Source organism: Dermacentor silvarum, chromosome 1 (genome assembly GCF_013339745.2).
Source record: "Dermacentor silvarum isolate Dsil-2018 chromosome 1, BIME_Dsil_1.4, whole genome shotgun sequence".
Lineage (NCBI taxonomy): Eukaryota > Metazoa > Arthropoda > Arachnida > Ixodida > Ixodidae > Dermacentor > Dermacentor silvarum.
In genome coordinates, this window is record NC_051154.1 from 38453464 (window position 1) to 38478105 (window position 24642).

At 43.4% G+C, this 24642-nt stretch overlaps 1 protein-coding gene across 1 annotated transcript; it reads left to right on the forward strand.

The window, feature by feature from the left end:
- The first annotated feature begins 1966 nt into the window (after window positions 1–1966).
- On the forward strand, window positions 1967–24321 carry LOC119460862 (grpE protein homolog 1, mitochondrial). Its single transcript, XM_037721975.2, has 3 exons — window positions 1967–2123; window positions 3849–3990; window positions 23325–24321. Exons 1-3 carry the CDS (start codon window positions 2026–2028, stop codon window positions 23751–23753), a joined length of 669 nt encoding a protein of 222 aa, XP_037577903.1. The 5' UTR covers window positions 1967–2025; the 3' UTR covers window positions 23754–24321.
- The last annotated feature ends 321 nt before the right edge of the window (window positions 24322–24642 follow it).

Below are 24642 nucleotides of genomic sequence, written 5' to 3' on the forward strand. Positions count from 1 at the left end.
ACAAGGGCCAATCAAGGACGGAAAATCCTTAAAAAACTGAAGCAGCAAATTTACAACTCTCTATAACTTAGTATTAAAAAATGATATCACATTTTTGTAAACTGACTCTATTGGGAAATCTAACACGGAGAAAACTGATTTTTATACGTATCCCGGCCATGGCGGTCGTATTTCGATGGGGGCCGCAATGCGAAAACACCCGTGTACTTAGATTTAGGTGCACGTTAAAGAACCCCAGGTGGTCTAAATTTCAGGAGTCCCCCACTACGGCGTGCCTCATAATCAGACCGTGGTTTTGGCACGTAAAACCCCATAATTTTTTTTTATACGCCGCTCTGAAGTACATAAATTGTTTTTGAATATAAGCTTTTTCAAAACCTATGTAAATAATGAATGATTTCGCGTGATTTGTGAGCTAATTACATCATCATATTTGGCCGCTTCATACGCTCTAATAGATGCAGTTTGCAGACCTATGGAGTTGCAAACTTGCTTATTGAATTTTTGTACAAATATTCGACTCCCTAAATTCGTAGATACAGTCGATAGAATTTGGCTACATCTCTCAAATGCAACACATTTAATTCAACTCGGATCACTAGCTATCTAATGATAACGTTGTTTGCTCTTCACGATGCGTCCGATGTTACAAGACACTTTCGTCAATAGCGTACAGTTGCAATGACGCTTACCGGTACTACCGTCATCCCATCTTAAGTACGGACACAACAGTTCCGACTAGTCTTCTTTTTTTTTCTTTTTTTTTTTTCTTGCTTCGGACAGGGACTAGAAGTTGATTCGGGAACGGGGGTGCTAAACCCCCCCCCCCCCCCCCCCCCCCCCCCTTTCTTTTGAGCATTCCCCCTCCTAGAAGAACACTTCCGAAGCCTCGGCGTGTGGTTGTAGATCCACAGAATAGACACCTGGAGGCAATGGTACAGCTATAGTGACTACCACTAAACCAAGAAAGGACTTTTTTCTAGCAAAGCAACAAGCGTTGGTCCTAACTACAACGTGGTCCGAAACACGCTCCGTTCGTTCGTTTGTTTGACGAATCGAACACTGCATTTCGTTTCTGTTTAGGTTTTACTTTCGCGCTTGCTAGAACCGCGTTTTCTTTACAGGTGGTGTCCAGACCCACGCTCCATGCGAAGGTTCACTCCAAGAACAGTTTGCACCCTTTGGGACTATCAGACTATCTATTTTGCGTCCATTTCCTGTCCTTAATGCTGCGCGCCCTGTACTTTCAGGGTCACGAACGGCATGTGCGTACTTTCGTTAAATAACGCTGTTAGTAAACAGGTTTAGTTTCACTGTAGTTTCACGTACGCAGAAGCTTTGCGCACGCAAACATGTAGCTCTCTCATGTTCGTAGAAGTCTCATGTTTGCGTGCGCAAAGATTCTGCGTACGTGAAACTAAAACTGTCAATTGAGAGGAAATCCGCGAGTGCAGAGTTTTAAAGGAAGGCACCACAAGCAAGACAGATCACGATTATTGTTTGGGGACAAGATACGCCTCAAAGGATGCAAACGTTTTTTGAGAGTGCATGCTCTCTCTGAGTAACGAAAACCGATCCCAAAGGACAGCTAGCGTCCGTATTTGGTCACGCCGAATGTGAATGACGAAGGCCGAAAAGGCCGAATCGCCAGAAAATGCGGACCCCTTGGTAGTAGGAAAACCTTGCAGGAAGGAAATGTCATGAAGGGAATGGGCGACAAAACGCGACAAGTGCGACAAAATACGAATAAAGCAATGTTAATGTGGAGTGTCTCATTTCCAGGAATCGCCAGAATATATGAGAATATTCTAGTCCCGCAGTCCAGGTACAGTGCCTAGAGCCAACCAGGGACGCCGCATTGCAGTCTCGCCACCTAGAGGGAAATGACGCATTTATTTTTTTTACAGTTTGTGCGAATGGCGCTTGATGTCGCGACGGCACCGAGCGATGCGATATTGCAGGTCTCGTAGGTCTCGCGCGCTTCGAGATTCCCTGCTGACGTCACGGACGTCACTGTCCGGAAAGATGGCGTCCCACGCTGCCATGTGTTCCCCCATGCTTCGCCAAATATTTCGACTAAGCTCCTATGTTTCCACAAAATCATACGCGCCGTTATCTACAAGGTACGTTCGGAGGTGGTATTGTGTAGTGTGCACTGAGTGCGATGTCAAAACGCTAGTAATTTGTTTCTTTTATCGCCGTACTGTGTACACTGATGCAATGACTGGGTTCATGCCGTGACCAACGCCGGGTGAACTTGTAGCAGGGGCGAAGTTTATCACTCGATGTATATTACGGCTTGACGGCGCATATCGCATAATTATCAAGCATGTAGTGACCGTTCCTGTTTGCATGTAAGCACTCATGATCGTAGTTTTATTCAATCACGTGCTAAAGGTTACTGTTTTAAGTTAGTGGGTTCGTTGGTCTGCTAGGTTGCTTGTATTGGCCTTGCGCTAAGACAAGAAGGAATGTGCTCTGTTTTCAGCATTATGCTTTTAGGGGTTTAAACTTACGCTTCCATTTGCCAGACAACGCACCGTGATTTTGCCCTAACATCGTCAATGTAAATCATCTTGCGTCGTCTTGCAAAACGTGTTTTCATAGTGTATGATGTCAAATATAATTATTTTGCAGAAATGTTGTGGTACTGTTTGCGGTAGCCGACCTCTTTCGTGCAGGAGAATATTGAGTTTTGTGAGCGAGCAATGCAGAACCAACTACACCGCGAAAAGGCCGTGTGCTAACTGAAACTGTGGTGTTCGTATGGTCGACTAATTCAAACGTTTACTAGATTTAAATCTGATGCGACAGGGCCACCATGTAAGGTCACAACAGCAGCAGCAGACGTGCCCCATTACGTTTGCAGTTTTTTGTGCATTTCAAGTGGAAGAAGTTTATTTGAACTTTCCAGACTGTCACGGGAAGCAACAGGATAATGAATTGCCATCGGTCCTTCATGCTGGGCACTTATTTCATATTCCCAACTGCGTATTGGGCAACGATTTCATATTGTAAATTATATAATTTCGTATTATTGTGTGTGTGAACTGTTCCTTTTCGTAAGCGTACAGTAACAAGTGTAGGGAGGTTTTCGGAAATAAGGCTGTGAGCAGACTGGTGACACATATTTGATGATTCTAACTTTTGTGTGAATGAATGAGAGCACACTCTTTTGTTGCCCACACTTACCAACGTGAGGTCACCATTAACCCAGATTAGAAGCAAATAAAACAGTGCAGCAAAATCTAATCATGTGTATTATGTTCTTATAATTCCGACAGTAAAACAGTTGAAAGTCATTTTGAACTTGAGAAGAAAACAAAAAATGAAGGTACGGTTAGCTGTGCAAATTTCTGTGTACCGTCAGCGCACTCCTTTGTAAAGCTGTTATTCAACTCTGAGTCCTGAGTTGCTGCTTGCTGCTCAGGGCTCTATGTATACCTGCAACTTACAGTATTTCATGGCAAGTTTCTCTGCTGTCTCATTTATTCTCATTGAGATCCACACAGCGCAGACACCACGAAGCCACGCCTCTATGCATCACAGTGCCTATGCAGATTTGCTTTAAGTGTGGCTAAGGCAGCTGCACTGCGGCTTCGTGGAGCGCAGCCACACGTTCGCGTGCCCCACACTATTTTGTTCCTGACTGTATAATATTTATTTCTCTTGGTGTGGGGTGAATCTGTTACAAGAATAGTGTGTGTGCTTGAAGTTGATGAGCGATATAGTTTATGGCGCAAAACGAACTCGGGCACAATGAGCTATACTCTAGTGAAGTGCTCTGAAACTTCCGAGTTTAATGCATAGTGGTCATGTACTGATGTGAATAATGGTCTGCTTTTCAGACTTCTGTTTTCTACAGCCACTACAGCACCCCCCAATGAACGGGAAGCTGAGCCCAAAGAAGAGAAGCCTGCAGCCGATCCTAGTTTACTTGCTTGCCAAGAAGAAAACCGCAAGCTTCTTGAACAGATTAAGACCATTGACGTAAGTTTGGGCTTATGCTGACATCAGGGCTACACACACAACTCTTGCTGCTTTGCTGGCCATCGTAGCATGTTGTCCTAGCAGAGCAAACTGAAGCAAATGATATGTAGCTTGCTTAGGATTGTTTAAGCGCATTCACAATAAGGACAAGCAAGTGGACGCACACATGGCTAACTTCAACAAAGTGTTTATTTGAAACAGGTGCATACATTTGTATGCATGCATATCACACTGTGCAGAAGCAAAGATGCCATACGTGTACTATATATCACTTTATAAAAAGAGGTTTCTTTTCTTGAAAATTAAGCTCGATATTTTTACTGCTTCAATAATAAGTCTAGTGAGTTGATCTCTGTGTTGACACAATAAAGCATTTCTTAAACTACGGCTCACAATAACGTGCTACTATGCAGAGCCTGCCAACCATCACGTCCTTTCTTTACATAGTTGCTGTGTTCTCTTATAGGAACCCTCACCAGGCCTCATAGCAAATTTTGGTTATACGCTGGAAGTTGTTACGTCCCTTCTAAGGAGTGTTCTACCACAGTAACTTTTTCAAATTAGTTCATTAATAGCTGAGATAGAAGTATTTGAAGTGCCGCGAGTCCATGATTTCAGGAGGCGAGTGTCACCGCCAACATAGACACTCTCCATTTTCCCTATGCAAGCAAAATTCCTTCCCTGTGTTCTCCCATACCAGAGCCGGAGGCGTGACTAATACGTCACGGCCCCTGCCTTCTATTTTTTTCTCTTTCTCGCATTTTTGCTGAGTGGCGCACTTCCGGTGATGGTATTGTGCACGAGCTGTTGCATTTGTTTTGTTTCGCGCAGCAGACGATTTTGTACGCTATGCACGAGGACACCTGATTAGTGGTATAAGTCAGTGCCACAGTCACGAGCACTGAGGCAGACGTGAGAGGATGAAAAAGCATGATTACAGTGCTGGAAGATGGTAGAAAATGACATAGTTTCATTCTCTGTGTGCAAGCATGGGAATAAGCAGACGAAATGAAAGTACATCTCTCTTGCTACAGTATGAAGTAAAACAAAAACACGCAGACATTTTGCGTTGGTCTATTGGTTGGTCAACAAAGGTCCATTGAAGTTGGTCAATGCAGTTGGTCTATCAAAGCAACAGATTCAACAAATAACTGATGTTGCCTTGAATAATTTTGAAGAAGTAACGTGTTACTGTAAGTGATGTCACAGCACTGCCATGTACGTAGGCACACTTGTGTGATACACGTTGACTTTCTGGCTGGGAGCGCGGCCGGCGCTCACGAGGAGAAGGGCAAACAGCATTTGGTTTGAAGTGTAAGCTCTTTCCGCGGTGTGTAGGGATGTAATACACTACTTAGCAGACACGATCGTTAGTGCGCATTGTATGCACTGTGCTTGTCAGCTCAAAATGGCCAGACCTGGTGAGGGACGCTTTAATATGTTGTTTAGTTAGCCAAAGGTCAATGGCTTGTCAAGTTCATATGGGGATTGCTTTACTTTTGGTCACGACCATTATGAAGTAGTGTGAAGTATTCCAGCTTTTAAGCTTAAATTGCAATGTAAGAAAGGTTCATTGTTGTTTTTCACTTTGTGAAAATAGGAGTTATGGCAGTAGCATAAGTTGTTGCACATTCTTTTGATCAAGTTTCATTCCTGTTGGGGAGAGCTTAAATGGGCCGTTGAAACTTTTTCGCAGCATCCTGGGCACGGGTGTGTACAGTATAATGTTTATGTAGTAGGTGTTCAAAGACATTTTATGGACCAGTGAGCCATGAAAAACATGGCCATTTGCATAAAGGGATACTAAAAAGAAAAATTTGAGCTATTTAGTAAATTGGCTATTTGCAAAAACCTTGCTGCGCATGTGCGAGCAAAAATATTTCCAACTATGTAACCTCAGCCACAGACTAACAGAACAAACTATTTTTCCCATTCAACATCTTTCCCTTTACCACCGGCGAACCCTGCACGTGCCTTTGCTTTGCCAGAGCTTATTCAATAGCAGCATATATGTTGTTATCCACACCCAGGTGTAGGGTGTGGGGCAACTATGAGGACCTGGAATTTTCGTAGCAATTTTTGAAAACCCTTTGTGCTCACGCTGCCTCTCTGGAAGGGGAGGGGAAAGGGTCACTTAGAGGAAAAACTGCAATCTTTACAGAGTATGTGGTTAGAAAACACCATGTTGAGGGTGCTCACTATTTTGCAAACTGTCATTTGCCGTACTGCAATACCAAAAAAAAAATCACTCTTTACTGTGAAAAGATGCCTGGTAAGTCAGAAGAGGCGGAAAAAGGGAAGATGAATGGCGCCGCTGCCTCGAAATATCGTAGATATTGACGGCGTCTGGTCGGGCCTGGCTAATTTTTTATCGGCAACGATGGACTACATTGTATTCCATTGGAGCCAAAGACTGAGCTTAGAAAGTTTCGAGAACTTTCACTTTGCCACAACGGCCAGATATAGAAAAGTGGCTTGAAATCTGTGATGTCACACTGATATACCGGCGCTAAAATTTGCACGCGAAATATAGAAAGTGGAATTTTGACATTCATGTTCTCTTATAACAATCAACTTAACATACAAAATTAACAAAAATTGAGTTCTGACAAGTACCTTATCGATCTAAAGTGATTGAGTGTTTCTGTTTAGTGATTTTGAGCCTCCTTGTGGCTTCATTGCCCCACACTTGTGCATCTAGAAGAGCGAGTGAAAATTTTTGCATATGCCAGTGATGCTGTGGAAATATTTCTGTAAACACAAAAGTATTATCACCAATTTCACAGCTAGTGGTAGCCAGCTGCAACCTGCTCAATTTAACTGCCCTTTTTTTTATTGTCTTTTTGTCAGCGGTTGCTTAGTAACACACTACTTGCCTCACTGAAGTTCCCAGCTGAGGCAAGCAGCAGCTGGTATTGATATTGTATATCCTTAATTAAAAACACTTATGCCCGCAGTCACTTCTGTTGCGTTTTGATTGTTTCTGGTAATGGCTATGAGTAGCACATTATTGGAGCCTGCGGCATTGTTCATCAAGGAGGGCATTGTTTACCATAACCTCATCCTTGTGATATGAGGTTGAGGTCCTGTCATATGTTGCAAGGTCCACAACTCACATTCATTAATCACCGCAGAAAAAACTAGAGCAGGGGTTCTCAAGTATGTTCATCCCAGCGAACCCTGCTAAGCTCCCCCCGAATTAACCGAATGTCGAATTATCGAGGGTATCAAGAAAACAAACAAATGCTTCACTACGTCAACACGATTTTATTTACTCAATGAATCGTCAAATCTTGTTTCTATTTAGCAAAAGACCAGCGCGGAAGCTGAAATTCTCTTCATCTCATGACTGATTAGCACTAGCAGCGGCGAAGGCCTCGCGACATCCTTCGCGGCGCGCGTTTTCATCTGAGACGCGCTTTGCAACAACGGGCGCACATCCCGATTATTTTTTCGCCACTCAGCTGCTTGCCAACAAATTGTCTGTCCATCGCGATGTAGCCGGTGCTTTTTATCTTCGACAGCTTTGCACTGAGTCAAAGCGAAACTGCTGCTTTCCGCAACCGCTGTGGACGAAACTGCGGCCGCTATTGACGCGATCATGGACGGCGACCTTGCGGTTCAGAAGGCAGGCGGCTGACGCACGCACCAAGTCAAAACGAAACTCCCTTTCGCTGCAAGAAGTGCGGACGAAACTGCGGTCGCTATCGACGGAGGCGACTACGCAGTTGTGAAGGCACGCAGCCGACGCGCGCATCGAGTGAAAACGAAACTACTATTTGCCGCAACCGCTGCGGACAAAACTGCGGTGGTTATCGACATGATCAGAGATAGCGACTACGCACTTACGGAGGCACGTGGCTAGTCGCCAACGCGGTGTTACTCGTGGCGATAAATGCAAGAATAAAGGCTTTAAGGGTACAATTAGGCACGAAGCGCTTTGGCGTTGCAGTCAGTCACGTGCCACGTACGATGGCCGTTGAGGACCACGGCGATGCGGACTGCGCCGCTTCGTTTCGGTTGGACGCTACGCCGTTCTTGGTCTTCTGCGGCGCGCATTTGCGGTGCTCCGCTTTTTTTTTTTTTTTTTTTTTTTTCGTTTTAATTTTTCCTCCAACGTATAGGTCAGTGCGCACGCTATCGGCACCTACCCTATCTACAAATAGGAGAAAGGCACATGGTGGTAAGCTACGGCCTCCGAGATTCAAGTGTGAAAGCTTAGGCGCGCTGCCCGTTCTGAGAGGTTGGGTGGCTACAAGCTGCTTGCATTCGCCGTTTTAGACACTTGTTGAGAGCGGGACCAGGAAAAATTTATCAGTGGCTCGCGGAACCCCGAGCAGGGGCCTGTGGAACCCGTAGGTTCCGCGGAACCCACTTTGAGAACCCAGGAACTAGAGCATTAATCAGCCTTGTTTAAGTTTTTAGGCTAAAATTCTTCTAAAGTTAAATCGTAGTTAGTAAAGTGTGTATGTGTCCCACAAAAGGTGTGGCTTATTGCAAACTTATAAAATCCCACCTCCACCTCTTGTTGTGTCAGCAGTATTCTTACAAATTTTAATGTTGCAGGGTGGCAGGTAGACAAAGTAATTTGGCCAGTTGCTATTGTGTTTATAAGTACTCATCAGTGTACCTCCTTGATAACTTTCTTTCTGGTCACGAAAGTGTTTATGGAAAAGCTTACAACGCCACCTAAAGTAGCTGGGATGTTGCGCAGCTAATTGTTTGGAGTGCACTAGCCACAGCTGGAGGAGGCTAACTTGCATGCTTATTCCAGTGAGTTGTGTAACCTTTCCTATAGAAGCTTTACAGGACACAGCTCAGAAAGTTGTCCACTCAAGTGAAGATCATTGACCACACAATTCTTTTAATCGAAAACCACAAGAGGCACTCTAAATGCGGAGGTTTCAGCCCATTTAATAACCATTAACAATGACCAATTAATATAGTCACACTGTGGCCTTTCCTTTAACGGACACAGTTACCGAGGGCAGTGAAAGATTCTGGGACACAACACCAATGCAATGGTTATAACAAGTAATTGAATTGAAGCATCTATTATAGTGTATTTCTTGCAGCTTGGCAGACATTCTCAAGTTGTGAACAGCATTTTACTAATATCCTTCAAAAGTATATGATCAGTTATGCCCCTGTGGGACCAAAACTTCTTGGCAATACAAAAAAAAAAGAAGCTTGAGAGGCAGCTAAGGACTTCACAAGCAATACAGCAGAAAATGGTTGGCATAACATAGGCAAACTTGCAGATGGGAAGATAGTAGTATGGATCGTGTGTGTGGGTGTAGTTCCTATTCTAGAAGTGGAGTTAGCAGTACATGCAATGTCTAAAGTAGATAACTGACGGTCTAGGCCATTAGAGAAGCAGGCGATGTGTCAAGGGAAGAGAAAGGCAGTTCAAGGTCGCAGAAGATGGATTAGTTAGTGTGATGCAATCTGAAAATTTGTAGGCATAGGGTAGAATGCTGATGCATCACATGGGAGTCATTTCACGCCAAACGTCCCAAACATTGAGCTTGACCCTCTCCGATTCTATTCTAAAAAATTGTGGGCGATCTTTTTAGTGCACTATTTGTCCTCGTAAAGTATTTTTGGAAGAAACAATTTTTTCTGTCTCTTACAGTGATTTGAATGTTGCTGTAAGTGGGTCAAACCTAGGTTGCCGAAAAATACTTTTAAAAATACAATACTACACAGAACGCCTTAAATATCTGCGATTTGCTAGAAAAGGAATGGCGCTTTCTTATTCTCTCCCATTGGCGGCCACTGCTATGTCTCACAAAGTGCTATGTGGGGAAGCATTACGGCTATTCTGCGTCCATTTTGATTATTTTTTTTAATTATACAAAGTCTACAGGCACAATAAAACTATATCACCTGACTGGATAGTTGGCAGTAAATGCGAAAAAAAAAGTATTGAAGTCGATGACCGAGCAGTTTCGAAGTGGAAGGGGCGCAAACATTGGAAAATGCGTGAAATTCCCCATGTTCAGGCACATGTAGATTGGTGATGCGGTTCAAGTAAAAATGCATGCTTGCACTAATTTGCAAGATTAAGCAAAGGAGATTTATTTGTGAAAGTTTCATCAGAGTGATTTTTCTTTTAAGCGAGAAACAAAATTTTATGTTGAGCATTCGCCGCGTCCCAAGGCGCCGGCCCGTAAGTCCGCTTCACTGCGCCGCCATGCGTCCTTGGGGCAACGGAAATATGCGGCGACCACGCAGATAACAAGATCGTATGCTCCTGTGTGCTTTCACGTTTTTACACACATTCTTCGGCTATCCGCAGTGCCGCCGCCGAAGTGTGAGAGAAAACGAGAGATATTTTGTTTAGAAATATATTAATGTACATTTTTTTTTATAAATTTTATGAAGACGATTTGGTTTCATACTGTCTACCGGGAAAAAAAGACGTCATCCGCGGTCAACAAAAACGAATGCTTTTGCTGAATTTGCGAGAACATTACGAGGGGAATGGAAAAAAAAGTTGCAATCTCAAATGCGGTGATTCTCTTCATTCGGAAGTTTGCGTCCACCTCACTGCATTTTGGCCGGAGGAAGTGGCACTCACACAGTTTGCGTGTGCATGGCGCACCAGAACTTCAAACTGGTGCTCAATGCCGCAGGGTTCACGCAAACAGAATTGCTGTCAACAATTGTATGCCAGACAGAAAAATGAAGGCTGCATACGCGGCTGCTGTCTTGTGTGCCCAGGCAGCGACGCCCTCAAGAGCATGCTGGAGAACGCACCACCCCTAGATACAGATAAGGGTGACTACCTCCATGTTCAGCATAGGATCAGTGGTGTCCACTGCAGGCTCGAAACAATTATCTTAAGCCCAGCAGAATTTTCTGAGAAGTTTTTAGACATGCTACAAGAACTAAAGTTGCACCACTTCTTGAGTAAGCAGCAAGCAAAATATTTAAGAGAGCTCAAAACGAACCTAAAGAGCGACGAGTTGATTCTTCAATTGGACTTCGCCGAGAATTATAGTTTCCTTGTGCAAGATGCTCCCCAATCATACCACTGGGTAAATACACAAGCCACATTGCATCCCTTCGTCGCATACAATCGCTGCCAAGAAACTGGTTCCCTTCAGGCAAAATCACTTGTTGTGATTTCAGACTGTCTCGAACACACTACAGCTGCAGTGGCTACATTTCAAGATGAAGTACTCAAAGTTCTAAAACATGAACTTCCTGATGTCAAAAAAGTTCACTACTTTTCCGACGGTGCATCGTCGCAGTACAAAAAGAAGAAAAAATTTGTAAACTTGTGCTACCACGAAGAAGACTTTAGTTTAGCTGCAGAGTGGAACTTTTTCGCAACCTCTCATGGCAAGAGCGCTTGCGATGGCGTTGGCGGCACCGCGAAGCGGCTGGCAGCCAGGGCAAGTCTTCAGAGACCCTACAAGGGACATATCCTTACACCCCATGAGCTTTTTACATGGGCAGAAAAAAATATCAAAGGTATATATGTGTGCTCTGGGTGCCAGAGAGAAGGGTTGAAGAAAAGAAAGTTGAGCTCTCAGCAAGGTTTGAGTCTACAATCTCCCTCAAAGGTACGCGCACGTTTCACCATTTCGTGCCATCATCACTGACCACTAGCTGTTAATGCTGGGCTTACCTCCTACTCATCAACACAGGCATTTCAAGTGGCAAAGACCATACGTCGGCAATGGGAATAAGAACTGCAACCTCTGCAAAGATTGAAAACCGGGACAACAACCCAAGTTTTGCATGTGTCGTACGTGCGCTTGTAGCGAGACCTGTGGCAGTGAAATAGTGCTCCGCTCCGACAACTAACTGGCAGCGTTTGGTGCCCTTCCGAAACCTCCTGCCATCTACACTGTTTGCAAGTTTTTAGCAATGTAAAGCACACAGGAGCATACGATCTTGCCACCTGCGTGGTCGCCGCATATTTCCGTTGCCCCAAGGAAACGGACTTACGGGCCGGCGCCCTGGGACGCGGCGAATGCTCAACATAAAATTTTGTTTCCCGCTTAAAAGAAAAATCACTCTGATGAAACTTTCACAAATAAATCTTCTTTGCTTAATCTTCCAAATTAGTGCAAGCGTGCATTTTTACTTGAACCGCATCACCAATCTACATGTGCCTAAACATGGGGAATTTCACACATTTTCCAATGTTTGTGCCCCTTCCACTTCGAAACTACTCGGTCATCGACTTCAGTACTTTTTTTTCGCATTTACTGCCAACTATCCAGTCAGGTGATATAGTTTTATTGTGCCTGTAGACTTTGTATAATTTTTAAAAAAATAATCAAAATGGACGCAGAATAGCCGTAATGCTTCCCCACAAAGCACTTTGTGAGACATAATAGTGGCCGCCAATGGGAGAGAATAAGAAAGCGCCATTCCTTTTCTAGCAAATTGCAGATATTTAAGGCGTTCCGTGTAGTATTGTATTTTTGAGAGTATTTTTCGGCAAGCTTGGTTTGACCCACTGCAGCAACATTCAGATCACTGTAAGAGACAGAAAAAACTTTTTCTTCCAAAAATACTTTACGAGGACAAATAGTGCACTAAAAAGATCGCCCACAATTTTTTAGAATAGAATCGGAGAGGGTCAAGCTCAATGTTTGGGACATTTGGCGTGGAATGACCCATGGGTGATTAGAGATTACTTGAGAGGCCATCCTGCATTTGACTTCATCCTGCTGCATTATCTAATAATAATAATAATGAATCAGTTCAACGTACTTTTCATGGAATTTAGAAAAACCAAAGGTGCTTTTCACAAACTACAAAGATGGCAGCAGCATGCATAGTAGTAATAAGAGGTAGCTATGGCATACATGCATCAAGCTGTCTACTTTGTCTAAAATTCAACTTGGCGGATGTAATGTAGAAGTAGCTTTTTTACAATTATTTTAATTTATCTCTCGCCACTAGTAAGTGGTTGGTGGATGGTTGTGGTAACCTAGGCAGAGCGCTACTCAGAATACTGATAAAGCACGGAAAACAAAATAAAAATTTGAATAGAATAGTTTCATTATCCCCACCCTGATTTTCAATCAGTGCAGAACTCGTGCATGAAGTTATAATGATTGACCTCACTTGTGGTACATCAACCAGCTTGTCATTTTGCCTTCTTTTATTGCTTTGTGACATGCTGCTCATTGTCATGCCAACTTCAGATGATTTAAAAGTAGTAGTGACGTGGAAAAGTTTTTTTGTTTTTTTTAGGAACTGGTGGCTTTGTCATTACTGCATCAAGTGTCAGTTCCTCGAGAGCACAACATATACAGTAGGACCTCATTGATACGATCCCATTATGTACGATTTTCCGGTACCAGCGTTCGCGATCGAGTACACAAAAAATTACCCAATACAGTTACGCTTATTTTTGTCGATTCATACTTCATACGTTCCCATAAAACACAATCTTTCAGTACCAACATTCAGTAGATCGCCAAACTGTGATCGTATTATAAGTTTTCTGGCCTCTAGATCCCGTGTAAACAAGCAAAGGTGCTCCCATGTAAAGAAAAGGCACGAGGTGCGTGTGATCGAGAACAGTAGTCACCCGCTGCAACAGCTTCCCCGCAATACTTGCCTACCCGTCCTACGTGAAAACGCTGGTGCGCATTAAGTTTCTTGCACCTGTATCAGCAAATCTCCTCCTGGGTCGTCGCTTATCTGTTTCACAGCGCCTGTGCCTTAGTGCCGTTGGAAGCATACTGCATGCTTTTTAATAGGTGATAACCCAAACGTGCAGCTGTTTCCGGCTGCAGGCGGGCAAAGGGAGCGTCATATATCGCTCTGGTAGCATTGTCATGCCTGCCAAGTCTCCCGGATTTGGACCATTTCTTCCGGTTGTATGGTTGACAAGAAAATTTCCCGGAAATTGCAGTTGCGTCCCATTTCTATCCGCTTCCAGCGCTTTGTCAGGCCACATTGGCAAAAAGAATCCAACCCAATTCAATCCAGTTGGAAGTTCATTGCGCATAATATTGTTACGCGAACTATTGTTACGCGTTTGCGTAACAATATTGTTAAGAGAGTAGTAGGGAAACCCTATACATGCGCTATTTCATTAACCGCGGCTGCCGCTCCTTACGCTGACGGGGTTGCTGGGTGCCCTATAGTGGCCCTAGTCTCATTAAGCTAGCAAGCGAATGCCACGTTCTGCAATAAACACTCGGCTCTCCATCGTTCTCCGTCGGCATCACGCGCTCTGGATTGCATAGGCCTACAGTTAGTCGTGGCTTTAAAATCAAGGAGTGCTAGCGCAAAAAGTATCCAGGTATATTTAATGCAGTGCTGAGCCGAAGTGATGCTGGGTATTTTGTTGATACCACAGAGCAATGCAGAGTGCGTGCGGCAATTTAACATGGGGAAAAATACGAGGATACAGTGCCGCTCGTCTCAGACGCTGGGAAACGTCATCCTGGAAAAATGTGAAAGAAATGGAATTTCTTACAATCAAACATTATCTGAATAATAATTATTGAACACCCACCATGGTTGCTTAGTGGCTTTAGCATTGCGCTGCTAAGCACGAGTTTGCGGGATCGAATCTGCCGCGGCGGCCACTTTTGTTGGGGACGAAATGCAAAAACACCCTTGTGCCGTGCATTTGGTGCACGTTTAAGAACCCCAGGTGGTCGAAATTAATCTGGAGTCCCCCACTACGGTGTGCCTCATAATCAGATGATGGTTGTGGGACGTAAGACCCGAGAATTTAATTAAATTTTAAAGAATTTTGGAAGACTACATTAGCAACAACGAAATGCTTGCAAAAGTGAGACCGTGATGTTTATGTGGTCATTTGTACATCTGTAAATAAAATTGTAATGAAGTTCTAAGTTCTCCTGTCAATAGCTGATAATATAGATGTTGGGGGGGGTGTATAACCGACTGCCCCCCCCCCCCCCCCCCTAGGTCGGAAGATCTCCCGTACTTAGTTTCTTCGAACTTGGTAGGTACGCATTGTATTCCGGTGTAGCCCATCAGCACGATTTTGTTTATATTTCCTGTTGCAGTCTTGAAACACTACCCAATAGGAAAATGACGTGTCTCTGGTAGCTTGGGCCCTACCAGCTCGACGCACGTCCGCGTCGATTCTCGCCAAGTGAGCACGTTAAAACTTCCCGCCAAAATGCCCTGCTCGAAGAAGCTGCTGACCCAGGCTGAATTCGAGGAGCGCAGACGCTGAAGCCATAAAAACGACGACATGTTTCTTAGGCCGGCCACTCAAGCCCCACCAGCTCAGCATCTCTCGTGCTGCAACAATTCGTGCAACACTTCATATTACGTAGCTGTCAATTACAGTCGAGTCTGTTAGTTTTTGAGTGGCTTCCGAAAGTATGTTTTCTAGGTTAGCTCGTCTTTTGTCCTTTTTTTTTCCGAAACGTCTGAACGAGGTTCTACTGTAATTAGTACGTAATATTTTCATGTAATTGCAATATGCGACCAGTTAAAAACACACACCAAGTGCAAAATGGCTTCGGACGTGGAAGTAGGAGGCTGTCAGCTCGGGGCAGCGGTTGAAGGCCACACTGTGATTGTGCATCCGAAAGCTGGCTGCACACCACCAAATCAGCCTTTTTAGTCCCCTTTATTCAGCACTTCTCTGCATTCAACATGGGCGAAACCTGATTTTTTGTCATTCCTTCTCTGGAAACACAGGAGGTTCCTCTCATCTTATCCCATTGAGTGCTCAATGCACTTGGCTTTCCGCAGCTCAATCAGGGTGCAAGCATCAATGGTGTGTGGTACCACATGACCGCCAACTATATGATGTAGCTGGCCTCCTGCTTCATGTCTCGAGCAGATGTGCACATGATACGAGTTCTAATCTTGTCGTAATAACCCGTTCCTACTGAGGTCGTGCTGGGCTCGTCCAAAGTAAAACCTTGATATACAAGTTCGCCTTTACTGCACATAGTTAGGTTTCACTGCATGTATTTCTTCTCTTTTTTCTTGTTGTGTTGCACGAAAGATGGTTTCACAAAAAGTATATATGCCGACTAATATGCCAAATTTGACAGACCGCTACTCTTGTGCCATGGACAACATCTTTTTTCTCCATGTCTGCCACGCTGGTTGTCTTCTCCCCAAATACTCTCATTCACATTTGCACATGCTTCTCTTCTCACTGCATGTGGAACGGCATCGATGTGCTGTTGCCATTCTTTGTGTCGACTCGTCGCCATAGTCCATTTGCTCACGTTCGCACAGAATGACACATCTCAATACTGTGCGCATGATGACACCAATGTTTCTTTGTGTATCGTGACGGTATCGCACTTCCACTTATGTCACATTCCATGAATTTCCTCGTTGTGGTTTTCGTATTTAAGGTAACAAGTTTCTGCAACGCTCTGTGCTGGCTTCATGGTGGTGTCGGAACAAGCTGACCTTTAGTCAGATTTTTTTCATGCACCTGCTTGTTACAAAAGCCATAACAGTATGAGAGACATGAAAATATGTAAAAAGAAATGGTACTTGGTGAAGGCCAGCAAACTAGCAGAATACAGAGAAGGTATACAAGATAGGTGCTGTCATCATCTTTTTCTCGCCCCTAAGGTTCTTTGCTCCTCTTGACTCTAACTATGCCATAGGAAATTGATGCGTCACTGCTGACGCATCATTTCTTATGAATTATGGATGCTTGGGCTTGTTAGTACTATATTCCTTTCTTATTTCTTATTACTCAGATAGGTGTAGTGTAGGGATACATGGACAAGCAGTAATGAATTGGCACACGAGTGCTAATTACCTACAAAACTGTTTTCGATCACTTGTGTTTATTGTGATTTGATGTATGCAAATGACTCCATCAAGAAAGCTAAATTTTTTGTCAGGACGACGGCGTGGAGGTGCTCACACAATGAGAACCATCCTGCAGTGTCTGCTTCTATTATTCTGACTGTCAGCCTATCACAGCTTCAGTTCACAAAGGTGCACTGTGGCACTGTTCTGTCCAGTGTACTTCGTCAGCAGAAGCAGTGATAGTGACACACACATAAGGAAGCTTTGTAATGGGAGCCCCATGAAATTACATAGAACTAGGTTGCAGCAGTAGCCATGAAAATGCACCTTCCACCATGCCATGCTTCTCAAAAGAAAGTATACTTTTAGGACTGGTATTTTTGTCGCTTTCAGGGATACTTGCACTGTTGTGCAATCTGACATCCAGCACAATGGCTCACTGGATTGACAAGTGTCCTGTTAGTGGTTTAGCCAGTCAAAGCTCCTCTAGAGGGGCCGCCAGTAGGGAGAAACACTGAATCAGTTCAGTATAATGAAGTATTTTTCCAAGGCTCTGGTTGCATTTATTTGGCAGAAAAAGTTTTGTTACTAGTGATGAAAGTGAAGGCCAAAGTTTCCCTTTTTGACCTTTGCAGTCAAACCACGGCACTAGTGCATCAGTATAACACCACCAATTTCCAAGTGTTTTTACGTGTTAGCGCAATTTCTGTGCAGGGAAAGTTACCCAAACTCTGTTGGTTGTCATCAGTGCCTCTGGAATGCTATGCAATCCAGAATTATCTATAAACGATGAACTACTCTCGAGTATGATGTCACAGTGAGCTATTGCGGAAACTTCAAGGTCGCATCGTCATGCTTGCGTCTTGCCATGCATGGTAGGACTAACATTTTCAGTGTCCTAGAAGTGTAAACGTTCGTGTACTATGCATTGGGTGCATGGGAGTCAAAATTCATGTGGAGTACCCACTATGGCATGCCTCATAATCAGATTGCAGTTTTGGCACATATAACCCCAGAATATAATTTAAAAAATCTATTTACTAAGTAAGTCCAGCTTCACTTAATATTCCTCTTTATGCCCTTTAGTCATAAATTATGATGAAGTGTCAAAAAATGCGTCAAAGATGCATAATGCAAAGAAAGTCAAGATGGTAGGTTGATTCTTTCTGCATATTCTACGGAGTCCTTGTATTTACGGAGTATTTAAATTTTGATTTGTTGCACAATCTGTCATCTCAATCATGTTCTTTTTTTTTTTTTTTCACCTTAAACAACACTGAATCACCAGCTCAAACCACATACAGAAGTTAATTATTGGCTGCTGCATTGCAAAGAAGGAAAAATGATTCTTGACAGAACACATGGTAGTGGCTTTAATAAAGTAGTTATGTGTAGAAGTACTCTGCAGTTTGAAGGGAACTGGAGTCATATTGGGTAAGCAGAGGGTTCAATTGACCTGCAGCTGAATGTCCCTGTTTATTTTGTTTTTTTTGCCATTGCTGGACATAAATGGCAAGAACAGATTGGTTACACAAATGTGTGCGTTGTGACTGAAGGGTATTCATGTCTCTTTCGTGATATTTGTTAAAATGATGAGTCAGGAATGCTGTTTCTGCACATTCTAGACATCTTGACCATTGACTGTCTTGGTGGCAGTAGCTGTGAAGACTTACGCCCATATTCAGAAATGCATTTTAGCTTGAAGCCCATGCTTGACTTGATCTTAATGACACCTGTCGTGAACACTTGAAAGAAAATGCAATGAGTGTCTTTGGCATGTTTACGCCAGGCGTCATTTATATCAAGTCAACAATGCGCTTCAAGTTAAGATTGTGGGTTCTTGTTGTCTCAAAGGAGACCAACCACCGCGGGTTCGAGCTTAGCGAGCCACAGGGCCGCGTAAGCCGTCGCCTCCAGCACCGCTCACGCAGGAGCTCAGAGGCCGCAAGGGGCTACCGAGCGACGCATGCAAAAACACAGTAAACACCTGAGTTGACGGAAACCGTTTACTGAAACCGTCGGCACCAGCACTGCACAAATGCCCGCACGGAGGAGAGCCAAAGGGGTCCCGCACCAGGGCGAAAATACAATAACAGGCGCCTATAGCACGTCGTGGCGAGAGCACAGGCTCAAGCTGGGACACGCCGCTAGGAAAAGTCCCGGCGGCTATGCTACTTGCTCTGGCGATAACCAATGGGTCAACTCGCGAGAGCACGGGCAATATCCTTCGGCTTAGGCTTTCGGCAAGTGCGGCTCGGCGGAGTACGACCTCGCGCGAGCACTAATGGCACCGTTCGTCGGCTTAGCGTCGGGAAAAAGGATCAGCACGAAGTACGCGCTCCCCGCACGGGCAAAGGCACCGTGCGCGAGCTCCAGTCCTAGTCACAAAGGTGTCGGCGGACGAGAGGAAAGCATGAACGTACCGTGCGCTGGTCCCGGAGAGAAGTCCCAAGGCACGCTCCGCCGCTAGCAGCTGAAACGCCGGCCGCCTCGTGACGTCAGCGCCCCGCCCTCAGCGCAACCGCCGCGTGCGCAGCGCCACCGCGGGAACCGGTTATGCGGAGGACAAGGAAAACCGGGGGACGGAGAAAACCGGGGGACGGCAGAACAGATGTTAGCCCGCGCAATGACGGCGGCGCCTCCCTCAATCCCCACAAGATGCATTAATGAATGCGGGGTTTAGTCTTAGTGGATTATGTGGGAACATGAAGGAACCAACTGCACCAGTAATTCTTTATTTTAAAGGCATCATTGACGCATGCTCAGTACTGAGCTAATAAAGCTTGTGCAGACTAAAGGAAACTGCAGGTGCTCTGCTGTGACAATACGAAAATAGGGTGCTGAATGAATGCTGCTTGCAGCTTAACATTTGCAGAGCAAATGCTTCTTATATAGCATGTGCATTGGAGATGGAAACTTTTGTGAACCACCAAATACACAGTTGCACACTAATAGACTCCCAGTCATGGTGGCTGCATTTTGATGGGTTGAAATTCAAGAAAACACTGATGTGCTTAAATTTAGGTGCACATTAAAGAACCCCAGGGGATCAAAATTTATCCAGAGTCACCCACTACGGTGTGCCTCAATCAAATTACAATTCTGGCAATCAAATACAAATACAAACAAAGCAGCAAAAGGCAAAACAAATAGCAACAAAAGAGCAATACCGATGCAGGATCAAAAATGGTAACTCTCAATGTGATCATTTGCCTCAGTAAGGCAATTCCAATCATGTATGGTCCTTGGAAAATAAGAAAACTTAAACAGGTCAGTGCGAGCAAAATATGGCGTCAGTGCATTTTGTTGGTGGTGTTGGATGGGTCTGCTAGTTAAGGGTGATAAATATGGTGATAGATCTAGAGCTAGCTTTTTATTAAAAAGTTTGGAAAGAAATTCTAATCTAAACGTTTGCCTTCGTGCCTGTAAAAGGGGTATGCCATTAGCTTGCATTAAATTAGAGGCTGAGTCTAACACGGAAAATTTGTTATATATAAACCTTAAAGCCTTTCTCTAAATATGCTCAAGACTATCAATGTTACGTTTAGTATAAGGATCCCATGTAATGCGTATTCTAGTTTTGGTCGAACAAGAGCGGTGTAACAGAGGAGTTTAACATTAGTAGGAGCAGTTCTAAGTTTATGTTTCAGGACACACAGCTTGCGAAAGGCAGATGAGCATACATTATCAATGTGAAGATTCCAAGATAGGTTAGAAGTCAGTGACACACCGAGATACTTGTAGCAACTTGCTTAAGAAGTAAGGATATGAAAGTGAATTCTTTTTCCGAGTTACTGGAAGGCAGACACATTTGCTTATGGGTTTAGTGACATTCCCCATTGTTTACACCATTCCATTCGTGTATATTACCCAGACTAGTATTGAGATCGTTGTAATTGTTAGTGCAAATAATTTCTTTAAACAGGACACAATCATCAGCAAATAAGCTAATTACTACACCAGGGTTAACAATATCAACAAGATCATTAATATACAATAGAAATAGCAAAGCGCCTAGCACACTGCCCTGTGGTACACCAGATGTGACTGGAAGACAGTCCGAGGAATGACCTCCTACATCTACGTATTGTTTCCAATTAGTTAAGTAGGCTGAAATCCAACAAACAAAAATTTCTGCAATACCTATTGTTCCAAGTTTGAAAATTAGTTTGCCGTGAGGAACTTTGTCAAAAGCTTTACAGAAATCTAAGAAAAGCATATCTATCTTGCCGTGTCTATCCAGGGTTAATGCAAGAGAATGAAATAATGTGACGAGTTGAGTTACGGTTGAAAATCCTTTCTTAAATTCATGTTGAAATTTAGTCAATATAGAGTGCTCTTCCAGGAATTTATTTATACTAGTTGCTATGCTATGTTCGATAATTTTGCAACGTGACGAAGATAGTGAAATAGGACGGTAATTTCCTAGTGTTAGGCGGTCTCCCTTTTTAAATATGGGCACAATTCGGGCTGTCCTCCAGTCATTGGGCAATTTGGAAGTCGGCAAAGAATTTAAAAAGTTGAAATTAATCCGGAACCCCTCACTGCAGCTGCCCTTATAGCCTGTGTATTGCATTGGGACGTTAAACCCCATATATGTATATGTATGTTTTAATCCTTCAGCTACGCATTATTTTAGAAAAAAATTTTACCATAATGCAGAAACCTTGCGGTGCCCACTGACATTGGCACACCAAGGTGATACTAGAAAACTTTTGTACGAGAAAAAGGCTGGCTTGACTGCACAGCCTGCCATTATTGTTAGAACATTGTTCAATGAAAGGACCTGCAAAAAGGCCACTAAAAAAAATTTGTATCCTTGACAAGTGTGGATGTTCGATCTTGTTGGTATAACTTACTTTGAATTGTTTAAGTGCATAGACAATGAGAATATTGCTTGTGTGTGTGTACTTTCCGTGTCTTTGGTTTGGTGCACAGCTCTGCACGCTCATGTGTGACACATGCTAAAGGGCTTGAATTTGTGTGGTGTATTTCAAAACAAGTTATAGCACCGAGCACCACCTAACATTCGTGGTACCATGTTTGGCTTTCCTTTCTTCTGCATCTCGTGCATTTTTCTTATATTTTTGAGCAGACATAGCAGCATCTTGTGGACTTTTTGCATTTAGACAGCAAGGATCTACCTTAGTACGCTACAAGCAACAAGTTGTGCTGTTAGGTTGTTTGAATAGTTTAGAAAACTTCCTGCCACAAGAAACATTGCTGACTGATGACCACTCTATTTTTATTGTTGCTAGAATTACAAATAATTCAAGCTACAGTTATACTTTATTTTAGTGCCATCTGTAATTTAAAAAAATTCTGGTAGAGCCAACATTGGGTCAATGTCTGTGAAAGCGATAGCTTTGGAAGCATCTTTTAATGTGTCATTTTATAATGCACACACACACATATACATATATATATATATGTATATATAAATACGTATTACAAATTTGCATACAAAGAGTTTATTGTTTTTCACAATGTAATTGTTTATTAATGATGCCTATTTGATGCTATACAAAGACTGTTTTGATTTGGTTTAATGAGGTTTTATGTAGGAATCGTAATGGGACATGCCTATTCTTTAAGATTGGCCAAGAACAGGCACAAACTCACTGGCACAAACTGAGTGGCTAAACCAAGGAAAATACTAAAGTAATTCAATGAAAATACTATCAAGGATGCCTATTCTCTTTGGCTAAACTTTAGTATTTTTTTAAATGCCCGCAGTATTAGCATCTTAGTATCTTAGCATCCTAGCGCAAGACAGGGGTAATTGGAGATCGCAGGGAGAGGCCTTCGTCCTGCAGTGGACATAGAATATAGGCTGATGATGATGGTAATTTTTTACTAAAAATGCTTTAGTATTTTCTTTGGCAAAACCGAAGAAAATACTAAAGTACATGAAAGATTCCGTTAAATATAATTCACTATTCCATTAACAGATCGGTGTGCTTTAGCGATGCCTGTCAGCTGACATTATACATTGTTTTTATGTAGGACGTTATTCTTTTGTTTTGCAGAACAGAAGTTGGCATACCTGGTCAGCATTCACGGGTTATATAAGCTCATTCGCTGGTACTTTCATTTGGCACCTAGTGACACTCGGTGTATCAAGTTGGCAGTAAACAGCCTGAAACTGACAAACTGCAAAGTAGGGGGCAGAGCCAAGAAAAGCTATCACTTTAAATACCCATTTATATATTGATGCATGGACATGCTAGGGTGGTTCTTGGTGTGAAAAATCGGTACATTTTAGTGTGGACAAACTCAGCTCATTTATGGAAGGTAAAAGGTTTATATTTTGCGGTTCCTTGCATTAATTTAAGGCTTCTGAGGATTTCAGAGATAGTGCTTACATAGGATGACCAAATTGTTTTATGTACTTTTCCTACTTCGTCTAGAAGTTTAGTTTTCAGCTTTAAGATGAGTTCTTTAGTGACGTTAACCCGGTATCACGTTTGTCTTGTGACTCTTGCATAACACTGCATAAATTTGTGTAGTTCAAGGGCTTGGTCTGCCATTCAGTCTCTTGCAGTGATAGATGATACAGCATATGTTTTGCTCTTGTGCAGGACAAGTACAAGCGCTCGCTGGCAGAGAACGAGAACTTACGTGTGCGGATGCAGAAACAGATTGAAGAGGCCCGTGTGTTTGGCATTCAGAAGTTCTGCAAGGACCTGCTAGATGTTGCTGATGTGCTGGGTAGTGCCCTTTCAAGTGTTCCCAAGGAAGCAGTGACCCCTGACAACCCGCACTTGCAAAACCTTTACACTGGCCTTGAAATGACACAGGCACAAATGCAGGCAGTGTTTCGGCGCCATGGGCTTACACAACTCAATCCTATCGGAATGAAATTCGATCCCAATGAGCATCAGGCCGTATTTGTGCACCATGATGAAAGCAAAGAGCCCGGTACAGTAGGTGTAGTGTCTAAAATTGGCTACAAGCTCAAAGATCGCACCATTCGTCCAGCCATGGTTGGTGTGGTTGAGCGAACCTGATGGAACTGGACTTGCAAATTTAGTCCGGCACTGACATGTAGCTTGGGTTGCAGTCTTCTTGGCCATTTAGCTCAGGTTGGGGAAGGAGCAGCTGTGTTATAATGCAGCTGAAACGACTGCAGTGAGCATGACAGGCAGGCCGTGGTTTTTGGACTTGACTTTGATCATTCCAAGTGTGAGGGCAAAGTATTTGATAAACAAGCTAAGGACACCGTAAGATGGGCATTTTCGAGGGCTTGCTATATTTGCGGGCTTTTCTTGAAGGCCTTCTAGACGAGAGCCAGCCTGTGCTCAGCAGACAAAAAGTCAGGTGAATGAATGATTACTTGTGTAGATCTTTTATAAATCGTTGCTAATTGGGCTGCTTTTTGCAATTCTAGGCCATGCAGTGCTAGGCAAAAGGAAGTGGCTGGCCAATTTAGTATGATGCTGAGAAGCTTGCAACCCTACCTGTAGTCAGGTGCGTGTATAATAGCGTGCCTGTTTTAGAAAATGGGATGCAGCCTGCAGATTTTTCACTGACTGTGGCTGTGAAGTGCGGCTGAAATAAATTTAACTTTGTTACTAGCTTCTCTGTATTTTCTTTACAGTGTTTTGCATCTACTTATTTTTACTCCCCAAGCAGTGCACCGTGCAATTATTTATAAAACCCAAATACAGTAAAAGCTCGATGATACGAATCTCACGGGGTCACGAAAAATATTCGTATTATCCGAAATTCGTATCATCGAAACACAATTAAAACTACTGTCGAATCTCGATAATTCGAACTCGAAGGGGCCCGAAAATTTGTTCGAATTAAAAGGACGTATTTTTGAAGTATTCGTGCACCATAGCACGATGCACGAACGGTGCGAGTCGTGAAATATCGCGGCGCGCAAACGCATAG